This window comes from Phoenix dactylifera, unplaced genomic scaffold, assembly GCF_009389715.1.
Source record: "Phoenix dactylifera cultivar Barhee BC4 unplaced genomic scaffold, palm_55x_up_171113_PBpolish2nd_filt_p 000194F, whole genome shotgun sequence".
Classification (NCBI taxonomy): domain Eukaryota; kingdom Viridiplantae; phylum Streptophyta; class Magnoliopsida; order Arecales; family Arecaceae; genus Phoenix; species Phoenix dactylifera.
Window position 1 is genome coordinate 214,184 of NW_024067718.1, and position 25,829 is coordinate 240,012.

Sequence of the window (25,829 nt, forward strand, 5' to 3'; positions counted from 1 at the left end):
CCTCACTCCGAAAGGGGGCAAGGGACCAATGAGCGCCACAGGGAATCCCAAAACGGGACCAAACCGACGAAAAGAAAACCTCGCCCACTTAAATCCACCCATTCCCATTACAGCCCACACTGCACCCACTCCCCTCAACGCATAATTAGTAAACTACCACGCCTGTGGGCCCCAGTCGTGTAGACGAGGGTGGGTTTCTGGTCGGCGTATGGGACATGGGAGAGAGAAGCAAAGTGCACCGTATCCGAATCGTTGACGTGGCTCTCTCTTCGCCGTCCTTTTTTTCCCCTCTGGGCCCCACCCTTCCCCGGGGCACCGCACGCGCGGTTCCGGCGCCTTAAATGCCAAATCCGGCAACCCCCACCCGCTTCTCTCGCCCACGCCTCCCATCTTCCGCTCCCCCATTTTCGCGGCCCAGTCCAACTTAACCCACTCCGTCTCATCGTACCGTCCATTCCATCAATTCGCACGATTGTTAATGCGATAAAGCGAGCGTTATGCTGGCTCGCGAGACAGGGGAGAGGGGGCGGGTTTAGGAAACCGTTTCCGGTTTCAGTGGGGTGGGGAATTAATATTTTAGCCGATTTCTTTTCGTCATTAAAGGCTACAAGTTTTAAATAGTAATTTTATTAATATTATTACTACTAGTTTTTTAGCTCGGTTTCGCTCGCGCGGGTGGAAAAAGAGGGGAGAAAACGACTGGTTGTCGGGGCGGATGGCTGGTTTTTATTCCTCTCCTCGTTTGTGGAGTGGAGAGCGCTTCCCCTCCTCGCCCTCTTCCTCGTCTCTTTTCTTCTCGCCCTCTTCCTCGTCTCTTTTCTTCTCCTCTCAATTCCTTGTTCTCTCTCTTGGCTGCTGCTGTTGCTGTTCCTCCTCCTCGTCCTCTTGTTTCGCGATCGAAGACGCCGGAATCTGACGCGCGCGGTGGAGGGGAATGGGGGGTGCGGCGGGGATTTGGTGATGGGTGGTGGTGGATGGAGTACGAGGGAACCAGAGTCCAGATGCACGGCGCCAGGCCGCCGCCGGCCGTGACGGAGGGATCTTCCTCGCTCGACGAAGGTCAGGGCTAGGGTTTCTTGCGTTCCTTCCGTCCACTGTAGTAATGGTAATGCTGATGGTGTTGGATTTGTTGCCTTGTTCCTCGTTTTGGGAGTTCGGCATGAATGGATCGAAAGTGGGCCTCTTTTTGTTCAATTTAGTACGGTCATTGGTGGAATTCTCGGTCGTTGCTCCGGTTTATGAAAATTTTTTTGAGAAAGCTTCGGGCTTGGTTTGGATTGATGGAATTACCGCTGGTTTAACCTTGAAATTTGGAATCTTGATCTTTTCTTTCCCCCTTACTGAAACGAGGCTTTTTAATTTATTTTGGTAAATTTCGTGTTTTCAACAGTTATTGCTTTTCTTCCTGTAATTTTTGTATTCTCTTTCTGTTTGCTTGGCTTATTGACCTCGGAAGTTGAAAATTGTTATCTCGCATTCATGTGATCGCAGCTTTCAAACTATTATTTGACTTTTAAAGCAGTGCTACTCTGTTCATGTTGTTATGTTGTATTTTGGTTTGTAAATGGTTCCGTATTTTCCTACAAGTTGCCTTTTACGTTACAGATCCTGTTTTTTTCCTCAGAAGTTTTCTCAGAATTGTATTTGCTTAATTGACGAAGGGTCAGCTGGGTCATCCCTGGATGCTTTTTTTTTTGTTGAAGAAAGAAGCAAATTTATTCAACATGGTCATTTTGTTCTTAAAAAAAATCTATCAATCTGGTGCTGTTGCAGAGGCAATGTGGCAAATGAATTTGAGAGGGAGTGAGTCAATGGAATCTGGACCCTATCCCGAGAGGCCAGGAGAGCCAGACTGTGCTTATTACATCAGGACTGGCCTCTGTAGATTTGGAATGACTTGTAAATTTAACCACCCACCCAATAGAAAGCTGGTAAATTCAAATACTTGCTCGATTGTCTCTGTTGTATTTGACAGTTTGAAATGTCAACAATGTGGTTATTCCTTCTTATTTCCCTTTGATGTCTTTTTTTACTATGACATTTGTTTGTATAATCAGCATATCTATAACTGCAAAGTCAGTTGGCCTAATGTCTTGAAGTTTTCTTGTCTCCTCTCTCCTCTTCCTATTTAGCACTGAGTATTTACATAGCATCATTTACATGCCATTCTGTTCAATTGCCTGCAAATGTGTGCAATTGGGTTGCTGAATCACTGTGATTATGCAGACTTTACCCTCCAAATTGGAATCAGTTTCTTCAACAAGATGGCTTTTTCATTCTTTTGTTCTTTTTTTTTTGGGGAAGCATGATTTGGTTGACAGTTTTTGAACTGACTGAACAAACTCTTGTTAGTTTTTAGTATGATTCTTGGGTGGACAACTGGATAATGTTGGGGCATGGTCCATTCTTCTCATTGTAACACCATTTGTCATTTTGATACTGGTGATCCTTGATGTGATATCATCATTTTGCCCCATTTCCATTAAATCACCTTTGATAAACAAAAAAGAAGGCATAAATCTACAAATGGGGGTTAGATGATCACATGGAGCAGAAAGTATGGTGCAAAAGCATATAAATACTTGATTTCATAGTTTGAACAAGTATCAGATTTATGTACCATCATTACAATTCATGGATATAATATACAATGTGCATCTTGGCAATTGATGGCATTTTGCCTTCTTCCTGTTTCTTGAATATGTTGTTGTAAACTAAGAAGTATAACTTATTGGTTTCTCATTTGTATCTCCATGTAAAAGGCATATCTTTTGTGAGGCAATGTAGAACCTAAACTATGTTTGCTTGTTTGTCCATCATCTTAGGTCTATATTATGCATACAAAGATGAGTCACTTTTCTTAGTTGTTCACTGTTTATTCTTCCTATTGGTAAATTCCTTTCGTGAATGGTTTAACTATTAGACCGGAGAGTAAGTGTGGGAGTGAACTACTTATCTAATTGGCATGCTTACGTGCATTTATAATACCCGCATAGACTAGCATGCTATGTATGTCCAAATTCCTTCTTATGCAAGAATAGATTCATAAAAAGAACAAAGAATGCTGGTGGAAACATAAGGTAGATGAGTATAGTTGAACATATGCATGCTATGTAAACAACCAACTGCCACCCCACCTCCCCCAAAAATTGCGAGGTTGGTTACTATGAGAGAATATATTTATAGATTTTTTTCACTAAAATTAGGATAAACTTAACTCCTACAATCATGGAGTGCATTGTTAGGTTGACCTGCCTGTGGATAGTATAGATACTTTGGCTTGCATTAGAGACTAAAACTTGCTACTCTATACTTACTGTTTTACATTACACTTTGATTTTCAGAGCATCCACATCTATTCGCATCAATGTTTTGCTGATTTAGGTTAGCAGAAGAAGAAGGAGAGGAAGACAAATTGATAGAGAAGTAGGAAAACAAATAGTCTCTTTGATTAACTCATGGAAATCATAGAAAATAGCATTATGGGATCTAGGAGCCTAAACTTGTGCTTAGTTTCTCTTGATGCCTACAACTTTAAAATTATATATTCATTAGAAACATTTTTTAAAGAGTTGCACATTTTTGAGCAAAATCCTAGCTCTGCCAATGTAAACAACCATGCTAATTTTTGTAGTGACCCCCTTGGACTCAAAGTTGATGATACGCCAAGAGTTTTGACACTAGATCAATGAATCAATGGATTCAGCATGCTAGATGTAGTCAAATTGTTGATGTGAAAGGACTGGTAAGAAGGTATATGTGCGCACACATGTGGGATCACAAGCATATATTTGTCTTGATAATTAATGCAAAAGTTTGAGGGAGAGAATAGTATGGATGATGATTCAAGTCGGTTGGTGAGCTGATTTTGCACTGAATAAGAAGGAATGCTGAATACACAAGACAGCAGCTGGTCAAAACCTCTATAAGTAGTGTCATGCATACACTCTTTAGAATATTTGGTGTTATAACCTAAAATTGAGATCTCTTTATTTTGTCAAACATTGTGTGCCTTTTCCTTAGAAATAAGGTTTGTTGTATAGGTATTGGTCACCACACTAGTACTGTATTGGTACGGTACAAGTTAGTATTGTAACTCCCATACCGATACATGGTACATTGCTGGACATGAGATGGTAACTGTACCATGCATTGGTGCAGTTACTGCAGTACTATATCAAGCCCCCTTATTGTACTGTTATCTTACCGGTATGTACAGTTTGCCCGGTACTGGGCAATACAAGTTGGTACAGCAAACCATGCGTTCAATGTATGACAACCTTTTGTTCCTAATTAATTAATGTAGCTTGATTAAAGAAGCAACTTAGGTCTTGATTGTTTCAGTAGTTTAAGTTTTGGCATGGAGGGTTAGGGCCAAGAAAAGTTTAAGAAAGTGAAAGACAAGTTCTTTTGCCATTCTTAGTTTGTATTATATGCATCACAAAATTAACCACTTTTACTTCTGAAAAATGTTCTTAACCCGGGAATTGGCTTTAAAGGATTCTGATATTCTTTAATAACCAGATATTGAAAAAGTTATTTGGATGCAGTTTCATATTTTTAACTAGTCCTTTATAAATGAAGACAAACTGTGAGATTTTGAATCAAATCTTCTGAAAGTTCCCATGTCTATTCTCCGATACATTGTCAAAGCGATATGTGCCTTTGCCTGCTGTTTATATTGAGGAACAATCTTTCTTTTATATTCTTCCTTTTTTTTAAAAAAAATATGTCAGTATAAATAAAGAACAATGGATTTGCTTGTTCTTAGTCCCAAGCTAGTTAGCGCTATACTGCCTATTACTTATTTCTTGCCTTGCATGTTCAGAGTATCTCCATCTTTGTGATGTGGCTAGCTGCACTAAGTGTTTTGCATGTCTCTACCAATAAGGCCCTGTTTGGATAGTTAGGATTTCTATTTCATAAGATAGAAAAAGGGAAAACTATGGGATCTAGTTCTTTTTTTTTTCATTACATTGGTTGATGCCTGTTATTCAATGGGAGAATAATGCAACCTTTTTTTTCAAAAATTTATGTTTGGATGCTTAAAGAATAGATAGACCTCTGAATTAAAACATAATGTTATAAGCTAGACACAAAACTTGGGATCTACTGGCAACACTAATAAACGAGCTTTTAACAACAAATATTCAGAGATCCAAATAAAGCAAGCAAATGAAAATGCTCAACAGAATCATGGTAATTGTTTTCTGTTTAGCAGAACCAAATCAACATCTGAAAATGAAAAAAAATACAAAAACAATACTTATTAGAAGACCTCCAGTTCCTTAGTTTGTAGGATGACAAACTTGTATCAATCTGAACACATGACAACATTGTGAAATAGTATTGGTGAATGGGGCTGGAGTGGGAGATGGAGGATGATGAATGATAGAGATGCTGGTGCACCTTAGGTGGCCGCTGAGGTGTAAGATATAAAGGATCAGGGGACAGGATGTTGTGTGTGTGAGAGAGAGAGAGAGAGACTGAGAGACCTAATTTCCTAGGTTGAAGTCCGTTTTTTTTTTTTTTTTTTTGGGGTTGGGGGGTGGGGGGGGTGGGGGCATGATGGTCGAAGGCAATGTGATTTCTGAGAACATGATGTGCTCTACCTATAGGAAGTATCAGAAAGAGGCAAGCTTGATAATGAAGGCAAAAAAGAAAGATTCAAATCTACTTTTCTATGGTGGGATCTACACCACCTATCTTCTGAACTTGAGGTTTCACCAACTAAACATGAATACTGGTTCTTTAGTGGCTTTATACCCGAAGAATATGAAACCGTATTGGATTGGCTAGAAAATCCAAAACCTTTATATGGAGACCCTATGAGAGAAGTTCTCTTTACTTATATTTAGCCCGATAATTTAAAATAGAAAACCACTCATTATATTATATCATTATCATCAGGTTACGATTCACTTTCCTATTAGTTCTTTTCATGAAGCTAAAAAAGGGGAATTTAACCTAGAAGTATAAGGACTACTGAAACTTTGCAACACCCTCAGAAAGGGTTTATACAAAGAATAATTTATAGTTTATGTGTTGGATCAGAACACATGCATAAGTTTGTTTGTTGCATCAGCTCTGGAGTCCAAGCTCATGGCCTTGTTCTTGTAGTGGTCGAAATTGAAAACATGAGAGATTTCATGAAAATCCATCGCGAACCACAGTTCAAGTTTTCTTTACTTTGATAGAACACAAAGTAATTCATAATTGCCAATCATCAATTCAAGATGATCTTTAGACAAATTCTATACATATTTTACATATAAATATTAATGCCAATGCCTCTGGGGTATCTCTGTTCTGGTTGGAATAGAAATTACTAAACATTTAGCATCCCTCATCCTTGATGCTATATTAAATATGAACAGAGAGTTTTTAAAGCATGGCTTTTTGAGTTTAATAGGGACAAACTATTGGTCTTTTTTTCATAACATGAGATTTTTAAATGGATAGAAGGATGAAATAAAGGTCATGTCAGATATAATCTACTGTGTGATCTATTTTGGAGCCACAAAGGTGCAAATAATTTTTTTCTTCAGCAGAAGTCTCTTTCTGTAGTTTATGTTATAAAAGAAAGAGAATGTAAATGAAAAAGAAAGTTTATATTTTCCTTTTTTGGTTATATAACAAAGGACATTTGGGATAGCTAAAACACAAACAAGATAAATATATAGAGCAATAGAACTGTCTGTTTTTTCTTTCTGCTCCTATAAATGGAAGATCATTTAACAATCTGGATCAGATGGATGTTATTCTTTCTTTAGTACAATAGAGGAAAAATTAATTTCCATCAAAGAGCCATATGTGATGATAAAGGAGAGGTATATTGAATAGTGATGCACTGATGTTGTTAATGTCTTGTAGTGCCAAAAATGCAATTCTGGTGACATTGTAACTCTGCAGATAGATTGGGATGGCACCAGATAGAGGCAAAAAGATGCTAATAACCATGGTAATGAGATATAGTGGGTCCAATTAGTTTGCATGAAGCTTCTAATTATAATGCTAAGCACCAAAAGGATTGTTGAGATGATGGCCTTAGCAATGAAGACAATTAAAGGGGTTGAAGATGTGAATTGGGATGGTTAAATTGAGCTATAATTTATATAAAAAGATGGATTCCAACAATAAAGTGAGTCATATTTGTGCTTTGGTTTCTATGTAAAACAATTAATATTTCATTGATGGTTAAGGAACAAAGGAAGCTTTGCTATAGAACTAATTCAAATCCTTCTTCACTTTTGTTGCAAATTTTATATCAAGGGAGAAAAATTAGGAGCAGCTCAGGCTCCTGAATAATTGACAAATATCAGAATGGATCATTAAGGACATATCGGTCCTCGTGCAACAGATAGGACCTTTATATTGCATGACTGTCCAAGTCATTCTCACCGATTCTTCTATTATTAGTTGCATACAGAGGAGCTGATTTTGTTCCTAGAGTTTATAGCTAAATTATATATTATAGAAAAGAATTGCTTCATGCATCTGGATGATATTGTTATATCGATTTTTTTACTGATAATGATTTTAAATCACCTTGTATGGTTATTCTAGTACTTATTTTCAGTGACCTTTTTTATATGTATTATTTTTTGTTTGATTTTATACCTATAAGTCCACTTCCACATGATTGATGGTCTTGATGAGGTCCTGCTCAATGTCAGGCTATTGCTGCTGCAAGAATTAAGGGGGGTTATCCCGAAAGAGTAGGGCAACCAGAGTGTCAGGTAAAGCTTTTATCTTTGTTAATCCTTTTGGGAATTGAACAACTTGTTTTCCCATCTTTTTCTTCATTTCTTAGGCATGTAGTATGATCTGTAGTGAATACCAGGGATCTCTTACCAAAACTACTTCTCTATAAATGTTGATCGGTAGTGTGGAAGGTGGTAGCTTGCTGCTCTATAGCTTTTATGTTATTCTAAGTTGCTAGTGATTATTTTATGTGTATGTTCAGATGGATCCAGGTTGCTACATCATCATATATTAATAATCCTGAAACCTGGCTAGTTGCATGTTTTAGTTATGTTATGTTCTTTAAGCTGTTCAAGTCAAAATAAACAGAATAAATGCTTCTTTAAGCTTTTCAATTGATTTTATGTGTGCGGGACCATGGAATTATCTTATGATACCATAGGCATCCATAGAGAGGTAAATAGGCTGCCATATATTGAGAAACTTGGGAGCTACATGTGTAGCAGCATATTCTCACAACATGACACACAGATGTTAATGAATGGAACAATTATATTCTTGACAAGGTTGTCTACAAATTATAAAGTTTTATTATACATTTATATGGTTTGCCTTTTGGATGTTGTTGAGGATATCCATCAGAGAACTTTTTTTTGATTTGTCTATTAATAAATTTAATATGTTCTTTAGGGATTCTAATACAATTTTCTGACTGCATGAGATTAAACTGTGTATAAATGAGAAAAAAAGACTCCTGGCCTGCCAACTATCCTCTGGTTTCCCGGCCAGCCCTTTAATTGTGCTAAGTTGCCTTAGCTATGAACACTCTTGAACTATGAAAAATCATTGTTGATACATAAAGTCAGCCCTGGAATGGGACAAGGCTTGTTGGTCAAGATTTAAGATAAATCTTAGTTTGTAATGATGACTAAGTTGCTTAAAGATGGTTAGCTGTCAATATATAAATCAAAATTCTAGGTACATTATGTCATACCTATGCTACTTAATAATCAGCATGGTACGGGCGTTATGTCTTGTCAAGCTGACATTTGGTTCATAACTTCATATTGCTAAGTGTGGTAATAAATTGAGCTGGGTTTGTGACCACTATCGGAGGCCAAGTGGCTTGACCTGAACCAAAACTGACCTGTTTGTAGGGCAGGAATTCTCAGTCTAAATCTGCTGACTTTGACCTGACAGGCTTTCCACTAGGGCTGGGGAACTGGTGGGAAGACAGGGAATAAGGCAATATTGCAATGAGCCTCCTGGATGATCATGTTGGATGATGATGTGGTGATGGGAAATGGGCCTTCATGTGGGATCCTTGGATTGGATATGAGAGGAGAAAAAGGAGGGAATGATCTGATTGGGGAGAAGGAAGAATTTTTTTTCGATTTGCTTAGATCAAATCTCCTGAATGAAATAATAAATAATGAGAATTTTAGAAAGTGGGGTTTTAATCCCTTTACTTACATTGACTTTTCATGATCCACAAATTTGCTACATATGCATCATAGGTGGAAAGTAGAGTTTATGTGCTTTGCTTTCACTATCTATGTTGGGGCTCTACTAGAGGGAAAGTAGAGTTTATGGTCTTTCTTTTTCTCCATTGATTCCCCTTCTCTAAAACAATGGCAAAAATCCTCTATTTATACTAGAGAGATCCTCCTTATTTGAGTTGGATTCTTCTTCTAGTTAAAAAACGGAGTAGGTACAAGTTCTGTATTATTCCATAGATGTCCACTCTTTTTATTTGAATCGGATTCCTCTTCTAGTTAGAAGAAGATGAAAACTTCTTCCTTTTTATGTTAGTGAAGTCCAACTCAAATTGGGTTGGACTCCCTCCTAATTAAAAGAGGATATGGATAATAAAAAACAGTGAAAATATTTTAAAAATTTCAAATTTGGACAAAAACTAGATCTTGACATCTATATAACTTCGTCTCAGTCGCATCATTAAATTCTTCTTGAATTATGGCTTCTTGAAGTTTTGGTACTTGATTGAGCTCTTGATGGTGAATCTTGCTCTCCAACCCTACCTAAAGTGGTCAAATTAGTCCACTGTTAGACTATCCTCCGGATTGAGGAAGGAGGAAGACAAGGTGGAGAGGGTAAGGGGGAAGAGGATGAGGTGGACATGGAAGAGGATAGGGTAAAATAGGAGATGGAAGAGGAAAATGAGGTAAAGGAGGAAAGGGTGAACCGTGAGGGGTAGTTGAGAGAAGATTTCTGCATGTTGGAGGGGGAATTGTTTAAATTGGAATGAGATTGGGAATTTAGCATTAGAGCAACAAATGAATGGTTGTGATTAGTCATTTGACCATAGACTTTTTGATGATCTACAGACTTGATTAGTAATCTCCTATCTTCTAATTTTATCAGTCTCTTGTTTATCAACATGAGCTGATAATTGATGGAGTATAATCATCAAAGGTGGCATATCTATGTATATTCAAAATTACACATGTTACAAGGTTTCTAACCTATCATGTTAGAACTCGTTGTTCTGGATGCCAAAAACAAAAGGTGCCTCAAGGTGATAGAACCTCCATAGGCCCAGGTGCTAGGCACCAAAAAGATGCATGTCTAAATAAAGCAAAGTATCGATCTAGGAAAAATTCTACAAATGCATTATAAATAAATACTATTTGTATCCGAAAGAGCGCAATTGTTATAAGATTAATCATTCAAGTTTTAACATCCTAAATCTAATCATTTAGATTTTAGAACATTAAACATCATATTCTACAACTCTACATCATTCAAGGCATCACATTGAAATGCCACTTTTCATATATAATTTAAGGCAACAAAGGTTAAACACCTTACAACCTAAAGTAGCTTCAAAATTTAAACATGGGATCATCAAAATATGACTCTTTAAAATATGTTCCTAAACAAAACATAGCAACAAAGGGAAATCACTAGACATCCTAGATTAGCTTCAATCCTTCAAGCATCATCCTAATAATCATCACTCGAACTCTGATCACTTCCATCTCCACTAGATTTATAATCAGCATTCTCCTTGTCTCTTTTCTAAACCAGCCTCCTCCATTAGTCCTTGATTTGTATGGGCTTCACTAGACCAGAGTACCCTTCAAAATAAAGCTAACACAACTTTCAAAAGAAAGGGTGTAAAAGGGAGACAAGGTATAGTGTTGGGTGAGGTGCTCAATTGAATGCCTCCCTCTTTGGCCTAGGCGCATGCTTGGTGTTACTTCACAATTTGTCTCACCTACACTTCACAATTTGTCTCACCTAGGGATTATTAACTTTGCCTTGTTCAAGTGCCTAGCCAAGCGCTCGGAGTGCTGCTGAAAATAATTTTTTCTGCCCCAAAGTTGACCCAACCTGCTAGCATGTTAGACTTGCTGGACATTAAGGAGCCTAGTGAACCTAATGGATTAGGTTGGGTGGCTCATGTGCAAATTGGGTGGCGTTGTGTAAACAGTTTTGCAAGCTGGTATAGAATGAAAGATAATTTTCTAAAGAATTCATCTATTTCAATCTAAACCATATTATACATTTATATAATTGTTAGACATGTCTTGAACTTGGGTTTTGTTACATTGCTTTTGTATAATTTTTTTATAAAATTTGCTTGATAAATCCTAGATTTACTTTTATGGAGGTAATAAACAAGCAAGTGGTTGATAGCCAATCACCCTTTTATCTTTTTTTATTGTTATTTGTACGGTTGCTATTGCCTCGTTTTTGTTTCCAATTTATTCCACTGATTATGCACTTCTACCTCTACTCCATCTCCACCTCGTTCCCTTTCCTTGGCCACCCTGATGAGCTCTCGTTGCCTTCATTCAATCCAGGTCATAGACAATGTGCTTTATTGCTTTATAACCTCCCTTTCTAAACATCCACTCCCCTTTCCTGCCTCCGGCAATGGAAGGGTATTATTTCGTCTCCCTCGTTGTGTAATATTCCTCCACACTACCCCAACCCTCACTACCTCCTCTTAAGCCCCTCTACCTTTTGCTCCATCAATGCCACATGTCCCTCCACACAATCAATTAGGTTCTACACCACTATAATGCAAGACTTTTTGCAGTAAAGGTTCATTAGACCGTACCAAGGTTGTATCGACTAGTGACCCATTCGATATGGTACCTATACATACTGTATTGATCCGAGGCGTACTGAACCAAGTAAAGGGAGAGGAAGAGGGGGGAGAGGGAGAAGGAGAGGAAGAGAGAGTAGAGGGAGGGAGGGAGGGAGGGGCGCACGGAGAGGGGGAGCAGGAGAGAGTGGGAGGAAGGAAGGGAGAGAAAGAGAGAGAGAGATAGAAGGGCTTATGGATAGGGGGAGAGGGAGAAGGAGAGGGAGGAAGAGAGGGAGAGAGTGGGAGGGAGGGAGGGAGGGGGAGAGAGAGAAGGGATTATGGATAAGGGGGGAGAGGGAGAAGGAGAGGGAGGGAGGGGCTTACCTCGGCGGTGGCGACAGCTGAAAGCCAAGAACCCTAACCCTTATTGAGGGTCTTTATGACATCTATGGAGGGCAATAGTGTCATCTTTTACATTGATTGATGGGTGATGGTGTCAATTCGATGTCGTTCGAGGACAACAATATTATCTTCGTCATCATTCAAGGGTGACATCATTGGTAGGCATTGGTGTCGGTGTAGAAGAGGGGGGGGGGGGGGGGGGGAGGAAGCGAGAGCAGTTGAAGCCTTTGGTCGAAGGGTTTTTATAAGCCGAATTAACCTGAATGATCAAATCATCCAGATTTCGTGTTAGTTTGGTTCGGTATGGGCCAAACCACTGGGCTTGGGTCGATTTGGCAAATGTTGCATACAACGGTGTTGTTGTCTTCTCTACCATGACTGCTGCCAATGCTCTTTTTGCCCTCGATGTCCAAGCAATCTCGTGCCAAGTTGTCCATGCAAGGAAGAGATGGTAGAATGCCATCATGGCATCTCGGTGAGCATGGCAGTCACTGACAAGCGGGAGAAGATGTGGAGCAGTTGGAGAATGGCCCCATGTACCAAGATGGCCTTCCATCACCTCTCCTATGAAATCTAAAACGGGGGATCAGTAGAGATTTCTTAATGATTCATCTAAAATAGCCTTTCCATTTTGCTTAAATTATTGTGGTTGTCAACAGTAGTAGCTTTTGGCCTATGGGTCTAACTTTGATCCATATTGGCTGTCTATAATGAAATGGTCAGACATTATTTGTTAGGGAAAAAATTGTCATTTGATAACTTTGGAGCACCATAGCAAATTCCTTTAAACTTTTGGATTGCACTTTGTATTTTTATAAAGATATCATGTTGTATGGATCCTCTCTACTGGGTGCTTTCATAAGCATCTTTGGCAAACCACATATGTCATCATTTTAAAATAATACAAATTGCGGTGAATCTCGTGAATATTTTTAATGAAAGTGAATTTTTTGAACAAAAGGTTGGCTGAAAGCTTGGAAAAAAGATTCATGCATAGTGCTTAGATAGTGAGGCAACACCTCCCATGCTCTCCAGATAGATGATTTTCTGGTGTTTGTTTTTTTTTGCAAAAGTAGAGGGTTCCAATTGCATAACCTTACTTGAGATAGTATTGTTTTCTTCACTACACGTAGAATACTTTGAACCATGGAAATTGATGCAAGCAGGCAATTATTTGGATTTTGGATTGAATATCACTTTTCTGCGGCCCACACCAAGCATATACGTGAATTGTATTATGTGTTGGTGAAAGTGGCTAATACTGTTGTTTACTTATTTCTACAATTCTATCATAAAAATGAATCACCACGTATGTTGGAAGCAAGGTTCACCATCTCGGTACTGAAGCCCGTACTAGTACCATCCTATTATAGTGTCGGTACATGGTATGGTACAGTAAGGTTCAGTGTATCGAGTGTTGGTACGGTATGGTGCCGTGCATTGGTTTGGTATCGGTATAGTATGGTACCGAAACGGTACAACAAACCTTGGTTGGAATATTATCAGATTAATTAAAGTCATAAAATTTATAATAAATTGTATGAATTGTTGAATTTGTTCAAAGTTTAATGAAAATTTATTCTGAAAATTGTTAGTTCAAGCATCTGCAAGGAAATTAAGTTATAAATTTAAACCAAAACTAATTAATAATATACTTTTGAATCTAATAATGATGATAACCTTTGCATTAGATGCAAGCCTTTCATATTTACATGGCATATTATGTTATCAAACACAACCAAAGTTGGTATTATGCCATTAGCAAAATACAACCCAATTTTGTGTTTACCTCACGTAAACCTATATATATATAGATATATGTATATATCTATATATATGTATATATCTATATATATGTATATATCTATCTATCTATCTATCTATCTATATATATATATATATATATATATATATATATATATATATATATATGTATGTATGTATATATGCTAAAACTTGGTGACCCTTGGTTGATTTTATCTCTAGTAAATTAAATATTTTATAAGTAATGCGTAGTAATTATCATTAGGTAAATTCTAACATTATGTTCTGAATGGTCTGAATTGCAAGCTTGGAATATATAGATCTGAATTGCGAGCTTTATATAAATATAAGTAGATTATTTATTTTGCTAATTTATTTTAATGGCAAATGTTGCAATAGGATCTTGATTATTTTGAATTGGCTATTTTTTGTTACTATGGAGTATCGATGCTGATCCAAATAAGTTCGACTTTGGTGCATGTTAGTTGTATCTCTTTTACATCATGGGCTGGCTTTGTTTGTGTTTTTTTTTTTTTCCATATTGAGCAGGAAATATAACTTCCCTCTATCCACTCTTTTCCAGTATTACTTGAAGACTGGTACATGCAAATTTGGAGCTACATGCAAATTTCACCACCCCAAAGATAAAGCTGGAATTGCTGGGCGAGTTCAATTAAACATTTTAGGCTATCCCCTTCGGCCGGTTTGTGTGCATCATTTGATTTATCTTTTATGCTTCTGCTTTCCTCTTTTCCTATCATTTAAGTGTATTAGTTCTTAAGTGGCAGTGATGATTATCGTATATCTACGCTATTTTACCTTGTATGTTTTATATTTCTTTGTCATGATTGGCTGTTGTTGACCATTTGTTTCTAATTTTCCTATCATTTAAGTGTATTAGTTCTTAAGTGGCAGTGATGATTATCGTATATCTACGCTATTTTACCTTGTACGTTTTATATTTCTTTGTCATGATTGGCTGTTGTTGACCGTTTGTTTCTAATTTTCCTGTTGTAGAATGAGAAGGAATGTGCTTATTATCTAAGAACTGGACAGTGTAAGTTTGGGAACACTTGTAAATTTCACCATCCACAACCATCTAATGCGATGGTTGATTTACGTGGCTCTCCTGTTTATCCTCCTGTACATTCTCCCACAACCCCTGGGCAGCAATCTTATCCTGGGGGATTGACAAACTGGTCCTTGTCAAGAACTTCTTTCATTCCAAGCCCTCGATGGCAAGATCCTTCAAGTTATGCTCAATTGATTCTTCCTCAGGGGTTGGTTCAAGTTCCTGGGTGGAATCCATATCCTGTAAGTCTTGCTCGGCCTTTTCTTCTGCCTGTTTAAAAATGCGTGATTCATGGAGAGAGATATGATATATTATCTAATTTCTTCTTTGTTTTGCTTTTATATTATCTCTTCCCTTCAAACTTCATGGCAGCTATATTGGCAAGTGGTTTTAAGTATGTCATGTAGCTATTTTGTATAGGAGAATATGTATTCTAGAAGAACCTAGATGTCAAGGATTATGCAACAACAAAATTATTCAACACCATTTAGTTGTCTTTGGTATGAACTGGATGTGTAAAATTCCAAGAAGATTGCTCATCTGCGTGTTTTTCTTGTGCTGAATCTGTTTATGCTTGCAGCTTCTCCAACCTTTATGCTCACTGAAATATAAATAATAGTGCAAAAGCCACAAAAATAATTGATTATATGGATTCAATAAAGCTTGAAAGATTTGAATGAGGGATGCTAGACTTAAGATCATTTTTTGTCTCAAATTGTGTGATTGCAATTCTAGTCAACATTAATGCTTTAAGGTTAAGAGCAAGGTTTGCCGAACCAGGGCAAACCACCCAATTCACCCTTTTCCCACTGGTTCGGTTCGACCCTAAATTTTGAACCCTCCCTTAAACCGCCCTGAACCACTCCGATTTGCTACAAACTGGGCGGCTCGGAGTTGGACCGGTTAGGGCCCCCCACCTTTTTAAAAAAACTTGAATCATGGTCTATTGAACGGTTTAGCCCGTACCGAACCAACACCGTACCAAACTGGTAGCTGACTGGCACGGGCGTCGGTACCAGTTCAGCTAACCTTGGTTAAGAGAACTCTTTTCCTTTGGTGCCCTTTCACTAAATGGCATGGGGAAGATTAGAACATGTCTTAAGTTTTTCCTCTTTCCTTTTTCATGTAATTAAACTAGAAAAGGATACAAATGATTGTCAACATATGTGCATTATTTGTCATTGTTTATTCTATCCTATCTTAATTTTTTCATTGGTATCAAATCATTCCTTTTCGTTGTTTTTTTGCCTCTCTCTCTCTCTCTCTCTCTCTCTCTCTCTCTCTCTCTCTCTCTCTGTGTGTGTGTGTGTGTGTGTGTGTGTGTGTGTGTGTGTGTGTGTGGTGTGTGTGTGTGTGTGTCTTCTCCCTGCTTTGGTGGATTTTATATTTATTTCTTTATCATCTTTATGAATGCAGCTTACACGCCATTCCATATCTCCAAATTTTGAACCTGTAACCATTATAGTTTCTGCCTGGAATTGGTTTATTCTACATTTGTCAGATTATTTCTCTTTATTTAATCTACTTATAAACTGTATGCCTTGTTTAAAAACTAACTAGCCATACTTCCCCATCTCCAACGCTCCCCTTACCCAAACTCTCTATCTCAAACACACAGAGGCTGTGTTTGGTTAGCAGTTACATGGTAAATAAGGGGAGGTTATCACCTTAACGAGCCAAAACATTAGCAAAAAGTGGCGGATCAAGTTATTCAGTTAAAGGGTGAAAAAATCCATTTAACCTACGTATCTTTATTTCATGGGAGAGAATTAAATGAAGTTAACCTCCAAGATCTCTCTTTTCTTTCTTTACTTTTTCATTATTTTTTCACAGAGAGAGTACGAATATGAATAAGAACGAGAAATTAAAAAAAAAATAGATGACAACCAGACGAAAAGGGAAAAGAAAGGTGATAGGAAGTGTCCCACTAAGGGTTAGCTATCCTTGTACTTTCCAGTATGTGCTTATCATGTTCCTACATACAATTTTCTTGCTTTGATTCTCTATTTTCTTTTGTTTTGTTGGCATATTTATATTTGGTTTCTTAAAGTCTAGCAGAATTTTTTTGTCAGACATTTTACTGGGAGCTAGAAAAATAAGTATAAGCATAAGAATAATACATAATGTGAAATTTAAAGTATCAACTAGTTCTTGCATAATAGATCTTCACGTCACCTTGAGGACTTCATATTATAGTGTTATATCATCTGTTCTGTTCTAAGAAAGACTTTTGTATTCTTTGTTGATGTTTGACTTTGATTTGATTGCTCAAATAGCTGAATATTAATGTGGACATCAACTTGGCCTTGGTAAGCTTCTTGTGCTTTTTTTATTGCTCCTGTCATGTGCAGTGCTAGACTTAATGATAACACTCATAGACCTAACTAGGAAGCTAATATTTTATTTTATGATCATCAAGTCATCTTGAAAACTCTCATATATAGTGTTATATCATCTGTTCTGTTCTACATGAAACTGTCATATTTTTTTGTTGATGTTTGACTTTGATTTGATTGCTCAAATAGTTGAATATTGATGTGGACATCAACTTGGACTTGGTAAGGTTCTTATGCTTTTCTTTTTTTTTATTGCTCCTGTCGTGTAGAGTCCTAGACTTAACCTAACTAGAGTGCTCATATTATATTTTATTTTATTTTTCATATATATAATATATAAATGATCCCACACTCACAAAAGTCTTATCATAAATTCTTTTAACTGCATTATTCCAATGTTTGCCCACAACACAATTGTCACCAAATTGAACCCAACCATGATCTGTGCTAAATTTTTGCACATCATGTAAGTTTTTGTATACTAATAATTGGTCGTCATATCCTTATCACATGAAGATAGATGCATTTTAAACTTAAACTAGCATGCTAATTCAATCCCCTAATTGAAGTTTCATTGTGAGGAGTGAGGACTATTGTCATACACCTGGATCTATGCCTTCCATCAGCTGAACCTTTTTGATTTTTCCTTCTTTGATCAACTTGAGGACTTTCAAGATCAAGGGCTTTAGTACCTTCATCCTTAGCCGGTCTCTAGCTTCAACTAAAGAGGAAGAAAAATGAAGAAGAAAATTGCAGTCTTACCTCATTCAATTGCATCAATATCTCCTAGTACATTATAGGTGTATGATCTAATTAAAGAATGCAATTTATTATGTTTCTACTTTAACTATAGGTTTGCTTCTGCTCTATTTTGGCAAGCAACCTATCGGATTTATACAACTTGAAATAGTTTTATGGGCTTCCATCCAATTTAAAATGTCAACACATTAAGTTCTTTGATGAAGTTCACTACAACTATTATAGTTAAGGTTTGCATACCGACCCATATCATCCTGCACCAACCGTTCCATGCTATATCAGTATGGTTCTTCTTCTGAGGTTTGATTTGGTATATGAGCCGACACGGTCCATATATCCGAACCGAATGGAACTGTCTTGTACCGCCCAGTACTAATCTGTATTGCTCAGTTTCGGACTGTATGGTGGCTAGGTGTGAGCAAAAGCGCTGGAAACCTGTCTTAATGCCTGATGTGTACTGTACTGTACCGAACCGGTAATATATTAGTACGGTTCTCAATACTAGTTTTGTGGACCTTGATTTAGATTTTTAAACTTATTTAGTAATGGTTCTTCTCACTGCTGTTTTTTAATAGCTTAATTAAGAACTTTGTCAAATGGATTTTGGGGATTCATAGATTGATGGTTTGACTTCTGGTTGGAGGATTGATGTTGATTAAACCTCAAATGGAGTGGTTTTATTATGTTGCAAGTCACTGCTGCTGGTCTGCAACCAATTGTTATATTTTATTGACATCCTTTTGATCATTATCACCCAGACATTCCATAGTGGATTGGTCAATGGTCAGTGGGTGATAGGGAATTCCAGTCTCATCTGATCTCCAAGTAAGCTGTGTTACTTGGGGAAGAAGAGTTGGGAAGCAAGTGATCCTTTAGGGCAACAGCTTGAATTGGAGCCAATGCTTTATGGTGTGGCACCATACTGGTACAAAATGAAGGGTGAGTATTATACAGACAATCAAATTGTATGGAAAAGTTTTAAAAAGTCGGCCATTTGTCATATTGTACAGTCAAGTTACGGACACATTTACAAGACCTTTGGAAAGAGAGAGAACTATTAATTGAATCCTATTGTTTCAGCTAGAGGGAGAGATTGCAACATGAGTCTGGTTTGTGTCTCATTGCTGGTTTATTGTGTTTTGGCAGGTTACTAGGCTAAGTTATAAGGATTTTGCATAATTTGGATCCAAATTGATGGCCTATGCATATCTATGGCTGATCTCTTATAGGTGTATTCAGGTCAGTTCTCTCCATGACGGCTGCATATTTGAAAGATATGAGGATTTAAACTGCAGGACTTGTTACTTGAGTCTGTGGGGTGTTTTCTAACCTGTGAGAGAATTTTTGTTTTTCTTCTCTTCTACACTTTCCTGATGTAGGACAGCCTATGGTGGGGGTCTATAGGGGCTAGGAAGCAAGGCTTGAACCTATAGGTTGCTGAAAATTCCAGTTTAATAATAGGTTTGGTATTCTAAATACAGCAGAGCAATCAGCCATTTTTTTTGTTTTGGCTGGAAAGAGGGGTCTCTTGGTGGCTTATAAGCATAAATTCAAGTAGTAACAAAGATAACGACAGATTTTTTCCGACAGTACTACAGATCTGAGATGCAACTGGTATTAGGGCTGCAGGGATCAGCAACAGGTTGTAATGGATGTCAGGTTCGCAACAATATCAGAATATGATTTGCCGTGTCAATAGCCCTGATGGGACCTGAAAATAGACCCTGACAAGTGGCTGTTTGCCTTCGACAGATGGCTAGCGGTGGTACAATGGCAAGGAAATAGCTTTCTGTATTATTAGGTCTGCAGGCTACGAGGGTCTAGTATGGTTCTGCAGCAGATTAGTTCCAAGCAGCAACTAAAATGAAGGTAGAAAGTCGTAAAATTGAATATAATGAACAGAAGAAAAACTGAAGGCAGTTGCAAGTAGTAAAAGAAGAGGCAGGATATTTCCGGACTCACTCCATGACCTAGGAATCACACCTAGGGTTTGAAGGTCTCGCACCTCCATTACAAAATCATGCCACAAGAAGGGGAAAAAAGAAACCAAAGATGCATTCTTTTATTCATATGTTGCATAAATCTGATTGTGCGACATCCTATATTTAAAGAAAGCACAAACGCTAACCAGTCTTTTGGACTTCCTACAATATCCTTCATAATGCAGGTTACTATTCATGGTTACCTGTAGTCTGAACGGTGCTGCGAACAGTACTTTCTAGTTTCTACATTGTTTTGTTTTGTACTATTGTTTAATTTTCTACTAACCTCTTGATGGCTGATGTGGCTTCTATTATTACATCATGCCATGCTATTGCCTCATCTAGTATGGCTTCAGGATCATGTAACTTAGGCTTAGCCTTACACTCATAAGGCCCATTAAAGCTAAATTAAAGAAAACAAAAGCAAGATCCTGCAAATCAAACTAAAACTAAATTTCAAGTGAAATCCCAAGTTATGTCCCTCTCCGATCTTGGTCTTGATCACTTCCCCTGTTGAAATTCTATTAATCTAACTCTCTTATGCTTGACTATTTTTGTCTTATTATCTGCTGAAGGGGCTGCTTATTGCTGTACCAAGGGATATGTTTTGTTTATTAATGGCATGTTGAATTATTTTCTCCTTCTCGAATGCCTGAGGGATATAAATCGACACCATGTTACTTTACCTGCTTTTATTTTCTTCATTAGTTGGTAAGAGCATGAGACTAAATATCACTAACCCCATGAATATGGTTGATTCATTAATGCTTTGAAGCATTAACTAACACAAATTTTGACATCTTATATCATGCCGTATTGCCATTTTACGATCTGAATTAAATAGCTCTGTTGCTGTAATCTTAGGATCCCTTTTACTTCCTTTAGAGTCTATTTAGATCACAATGCCATATCCGTGTGATACCTCCCATGCTGGAGGGAATGAAGAGAGAGTGAAGGACAAGATATGTTGGAAGTACCAAAGATGGCCATTGCTCCCCTCAATCTTGGATTTTCTGGATTGTAAAATCCATCTGGAAATTTACATTCTTGCCTCCTTATCTCTCTGACTTCTATACCTTATGATTTCTTCTTTCATGAATATTTTCAGGTTCGCCGTACCGACGTACCAGTGGGCACCGGTATCGGTACCGTACCGAATCGAACCGGTACAGTACCGGTTTGGCTGGTTCGTCCGGGTTTTGGCCTCGGTGTTATTTTTTTTGGGGAGTTCTCTCTCTTTTGAATCTTTTTTTGATGTTTCTATGTTTAAGTTTTAGGTTTAAACTAGATGATGCATCTTGTTACTTCCAAATGATTCAAATCATGAGATGAATAATATAAAATATCTTCAAATTAAGATACAATCAGCTAAACCGACCGGTTCCGGTCAGTTCAGCATACCTTGATTTCCATTCATGGGATATATTGCACAAATAAGGTGGTCAAGGGTCTCTCTAGGTGGGTGCATCATGTATTGCTATTCATGTTAGCTTTTGGGGGTTTGCTAGTAATTATCAATTTTACTATTTAACTATTCAATTTTATTTTTTATGTTTTCTGTTTAGCATAATATTCAAAAGATTGCATAAGTGATTTGCTAGCAATGCCATCATGATTAGTATTAATCGATCTTTGCAGGGGCAGATGGGGTCTTCATCTCCAGACAGCCAACAACAAACACCAGGTGCTGGTCAGTATTACGGTACATCACGCCAAAGTGAAACAGGTGCAGGAGCTCAAGGAACATTTTCTTCCTACCGACCAGGCTCCATCCCTATGGGTGTTTATGCCTTGCAGAGGGAGAACATATTCCCTGAGAGGCCTGACCAACCAGAATGCCAGTTCTATATGAAGACCGGAGATTGTAAGTTTGGTGCAGTTTGTAAGTTTCATCATCCCAGGGAGAGATTGGTTCCTGTTCCAAATTGTTCATTGAGTCCATTGGGCCTTCCTCTGCGTCCAGTAAGTCTCATCAGTCATCACTAACCTCCACAATTTACTACTGCTTTAATGAAGGATCCATGCATGTCAAGGACCACGCCTAGTTGCTTTTGCATTTATGACATTGCTGGAGGATGCCTTGTCCTATATCTGTTTGGCCTATGAAAGATGCCATGACATGATCTAGCGGACCTCCATAATCTAGGTTTCGATTAAAGATTTGTGCATGTCTAGGACCATATCTAGTTACTTCTACATTTATGACGTCGCTGGGTGTTGTCTTTGTCCTGTGTCTATATAGCTTTTGATAGGTGAAATGACATTATCTAGTACCATTTTCTGTACATGAAGAAACTTCTTTGACCATTTTCATTGATTTTCTATGAAATGACGCTGTGTATGGATGTCTTTCTACTGTATTATATTTGATTGTACATTTACAACATACTCCATATTCCATGTGCATGCAAGTTGTTTTTCCATTCTATATGGATTTACTTGTTCTAAAATATAGATGGATACATTTAAATAGTGAAATATTCATTAGTTTCTATTCTATTATAACTGAAACTCCAACCTCCATCTGCAGCATGATTAGTGTCTTCACTGTTACTCCACAAACCCTTTGGCTAATTATAGTATAAGTTGGAAAGTTCTTTTAGTGTTCAAGTGGGTAATCACATCGAACCTTTAATATAAGCACCCTAAATTTTAAAAATTAACCTGTTTGTTAATACCCTATCTTCATGATATCCCCTTGTAAATAATAACACATAAGCAAAGTATTCATGCTTTAGAGTATGGTCAAAAATAGCGTCTTCTATGCTACTATATAACTAAAGTCTATTCTCTAAGGGAGTGTTTGGTTGTGGAAGAAGTAGGGGGATATCCCCTCCAATGGGGGGATATCCTTGCCAAACACCAAAAGGGGCCATGGAGTCGGGGCTTATACCACATGGGGGTACTTTTCCACAAAAATGGTGGAATAGACATATTGCGGAATAGGCTTGCCCCTATTCTTATCAATTACCATTTTACCCTTATTCACTTTATAAGCACATAAAAACGTGGGAGGGCAATTTCATCTTTGTGATAAAATCCAAGGCATCTTCAAATTCAATATTCATTAAATTTCATCTGATTCCCTCCACTTATTCTCTGCACTTATTCCTTGGACCAAATGCTAAAATGCATATATTCGACAGAGTAGGCCAATCTCTTCAACAGTACAAGGGATATCCCTTCCAAAATTTATTTCCAACCAAACACCCTCGAAATGCTGCACTCTTGGTTTGTCTCCAATCTTCCTGCATGAAATCCCCTAATGAATTGTATTACTAGAAAAAAGTTACCAAGTTTTGACAGGGGATAATCATATGAAGCTCATAGAATTCAAGTTACATGTAAGCCTCTCAATTTTAACATTAAGAAATATATTAATGTCGGTATCTTGTTGCATAAGCCCCCTCGATAATAATGGCATATGAATAAGCCTGCATAATTTAGAGGATATTTACATACAACATAAAATTCAACGAGTGTGTGTTGTGTGTGCATGCCACTCTTCATGTTTAGAGCAGATCTTACATAATAAAAAAATTGATATGTACTAATTTATGAATAAACTCATTTTATACAATTAGTTTTAATTTCATCTCTATAATGTTAATACTGAAATTGCATATTAAAAGCACTTTAGCCTACAACCTGTAATTTAAGTTTGTATCTGTATCACAAGTCTCAATTTATCTCCTCCTATTGTTTCTCCATGAACTGCTCTTGTTATTTTTAAACTTATCAGCTTATTTCTTCTATGAAGCTTGTGACACAAGCAGTCTTGTTGATCATATATTTCAACGAGTCAGATCTTTAATATGGTGTCTTGTTGTTGAGTTTGCATCCATACACATTCTTAAAGGTTTGATGAGAAGTTTGAGTCCACTGGTCATCATTATCTTGAATCTTGATATCCTGCATCCATGATAGGTTTAACTGGTTACGTTGCAGTTACCTAGCATGTTATTCTTTTCTTGCATTATTTTGTCATGATAACTGAAAAGGCTGCGTTTTAATGTTGAGGGTGTCTTTTTCTTGCTTTGGTACAAGCCAAATAGTTATAGATAATCAACTTTGAGTTATACTAGCCATGCAGTTGCTTTGTATCTCGATCAAGTTTTGTTTGAATCTAACTTTTTTATATGAAATTGCTTTCAAACTGACATGTAATGGGATAATGGTTGAAATAAAATCAAGGAATGCAAAGGCTTCTAGTGACTTTTATTACAAATGTTGTTTATGTGCATGTATCATATATCTAGTCTGATCGAAAACACATTTAGTTCTTTGTATTTATTTGGTTTTCAAGGGTTTTGAGTTTTTTTGTGTATACTATATGATGACTTAGATCTGATGTTCATGATTTTTTTATGCTGGGAAGTTTCTTTCCGCACTTCTTTTTTTTATCTGGGAAGGGCATTGTAAGTTATTACCGAATTTCTGCTTCCAACAGGGGGAACCCTTGTGCGTCTTTTATGCTCGATATGGTATCTGCAAATTTGGTCCTAATTGTAAATTTGACCATCCCATGGGAACTTTCACGTATGGTATTTCAACATCCTCTACAGCTGATGCCCCGAGGCGTCTAATAGGATCATCATCAGGACCTCCTGCATTAACCTCATCATCGGAAGGGCCTGCTGATGCTGGCATTTCGTCCAGAGACTCCAGACGACTTTCACTGTCAGAATCTCGGCAGATAGGTTCTGGTGATGAAACTATGGAGGCAGAGGCATCTCATACCAGTTCAAGTATGGGGCAAGTTTCTTCTTTTTCTTAGTCTACAGGATTATGACAATTTCTCTGTAAAATGAGTTCCAGTGCTGGAGATGTACATTCTTTCCACGAAGAGCTGGGTTTCTCACTTGCCGGCAAATTCAAGGCTTTCTCAATTTCCTAAATTTCCAACGCTTCACCTTTTAAATCTGCATCATATCATTTTCAGTAAAAAATAGGAAATGTCTCCTTGGCATTGCAAGCCCATGTGCCTTTTAGCAGGGAGTCTCTTTCCTTGTTTGTCCTTCGTGTAGAATACTTGCTCCAATTGTACCAATTCCCCTCTCCATCCCCTTCCCAGTAATGGCTTCCTGTAATATTTTGGTCTAAATGCTTCTTGTCTTTCTTTGCTTGTATCTTCTTGTGATCATCTGTTAATCATGTCGGTAGCTATTCCTAGGTACAATTGATCGTGTCAAGCTTTGTTTCTCCAATATCTGTAGGGGTGTAGGAAATTTTTCCTTATTTCCTAGCCCACACTCTCTCTCTCATATTGTAGATTGTGCTCTGCTGCAAAATTTCACATGGGCAGTTCAACATGTTAAATTTATATGGTAAAGACAGCGGAAAGACTGAAGGATCTGACTTGTACCTGAGTAATGGAACCAAAGACTGAGTCTGCTGATTATCAAAGGAGACATACTTTATCTTATTTAAAGAACATCTTCAATGTTTCGGTGCTTCCCCGGATGATCTTTGAAAATACTTGTGCTGTTGCCTCTAGGCTTGCTTGTTGTTACATGACAAGAGATAGAAACTCTAGTTTTCAGTCCTTCCAACAGGTTATTTGAAATTTTGCAGAATCAGTCGTAAGACTGATAGAAATTTCTATTGCTAGCGGAAACATTCATTTGCAACTTTTTTATTCAGGAAGCCATTGTAAGAGTCAACACCAACATGAGATACTTTTGGTACTCATTGCTGTTTGATGAATAAAGTGTATCTGATTAATATTGGTTGTGATGTGATTATTTTTATTA

The 25,829-nt window shown here is 37.5% G+C and overlaps 1 protein-coding gene across 4 annotated transcripts; it reads left to right on the forward strand.

Moving 5' to 3' along the window:
- The first annotated feature begins 706 nt into the window (after window positions 1–706).
- On the forward strand, window positions 707–25,829 carry LOC103723238 (zinc finger CCCH domain-containing protein ZFN-like). 4 transcript variants are annotated; one of them, XM_039117249.1, is made up of 7 exons: window positions 707–1,059; window positions 1,774–1,931; window positions 7,677–7,739; window positions 14,511–14,630; window positions 14,945–15,241; window positions 21,715–22,038; window positions 24,642–25,829. In XM_039117249.1, exons 1-7 carry the CDS (start codon window positions 975–977, stop codon window positions 24,660–24,662), a joined length of 1,068 nt encoding a protein of 355 aa, XP_038973177.1. In that variant the 5' UTR covers window positions 707–974; the 3' UTR covers window positions 24,663–25,829. The 4 variants fall into 4 exon arrangements, with proteins under 4 accessions (XP_038973177.1, XP_038973176.1, XP_008812314.1 ...); XM_008814092.4 differs by having other exon boundaries at window positions 715–1,059; window positions 24,527–25,829; XM_039117247.1 differs by having other exon boundaries at window positions 716–1,105; window positions 24,527–25,829.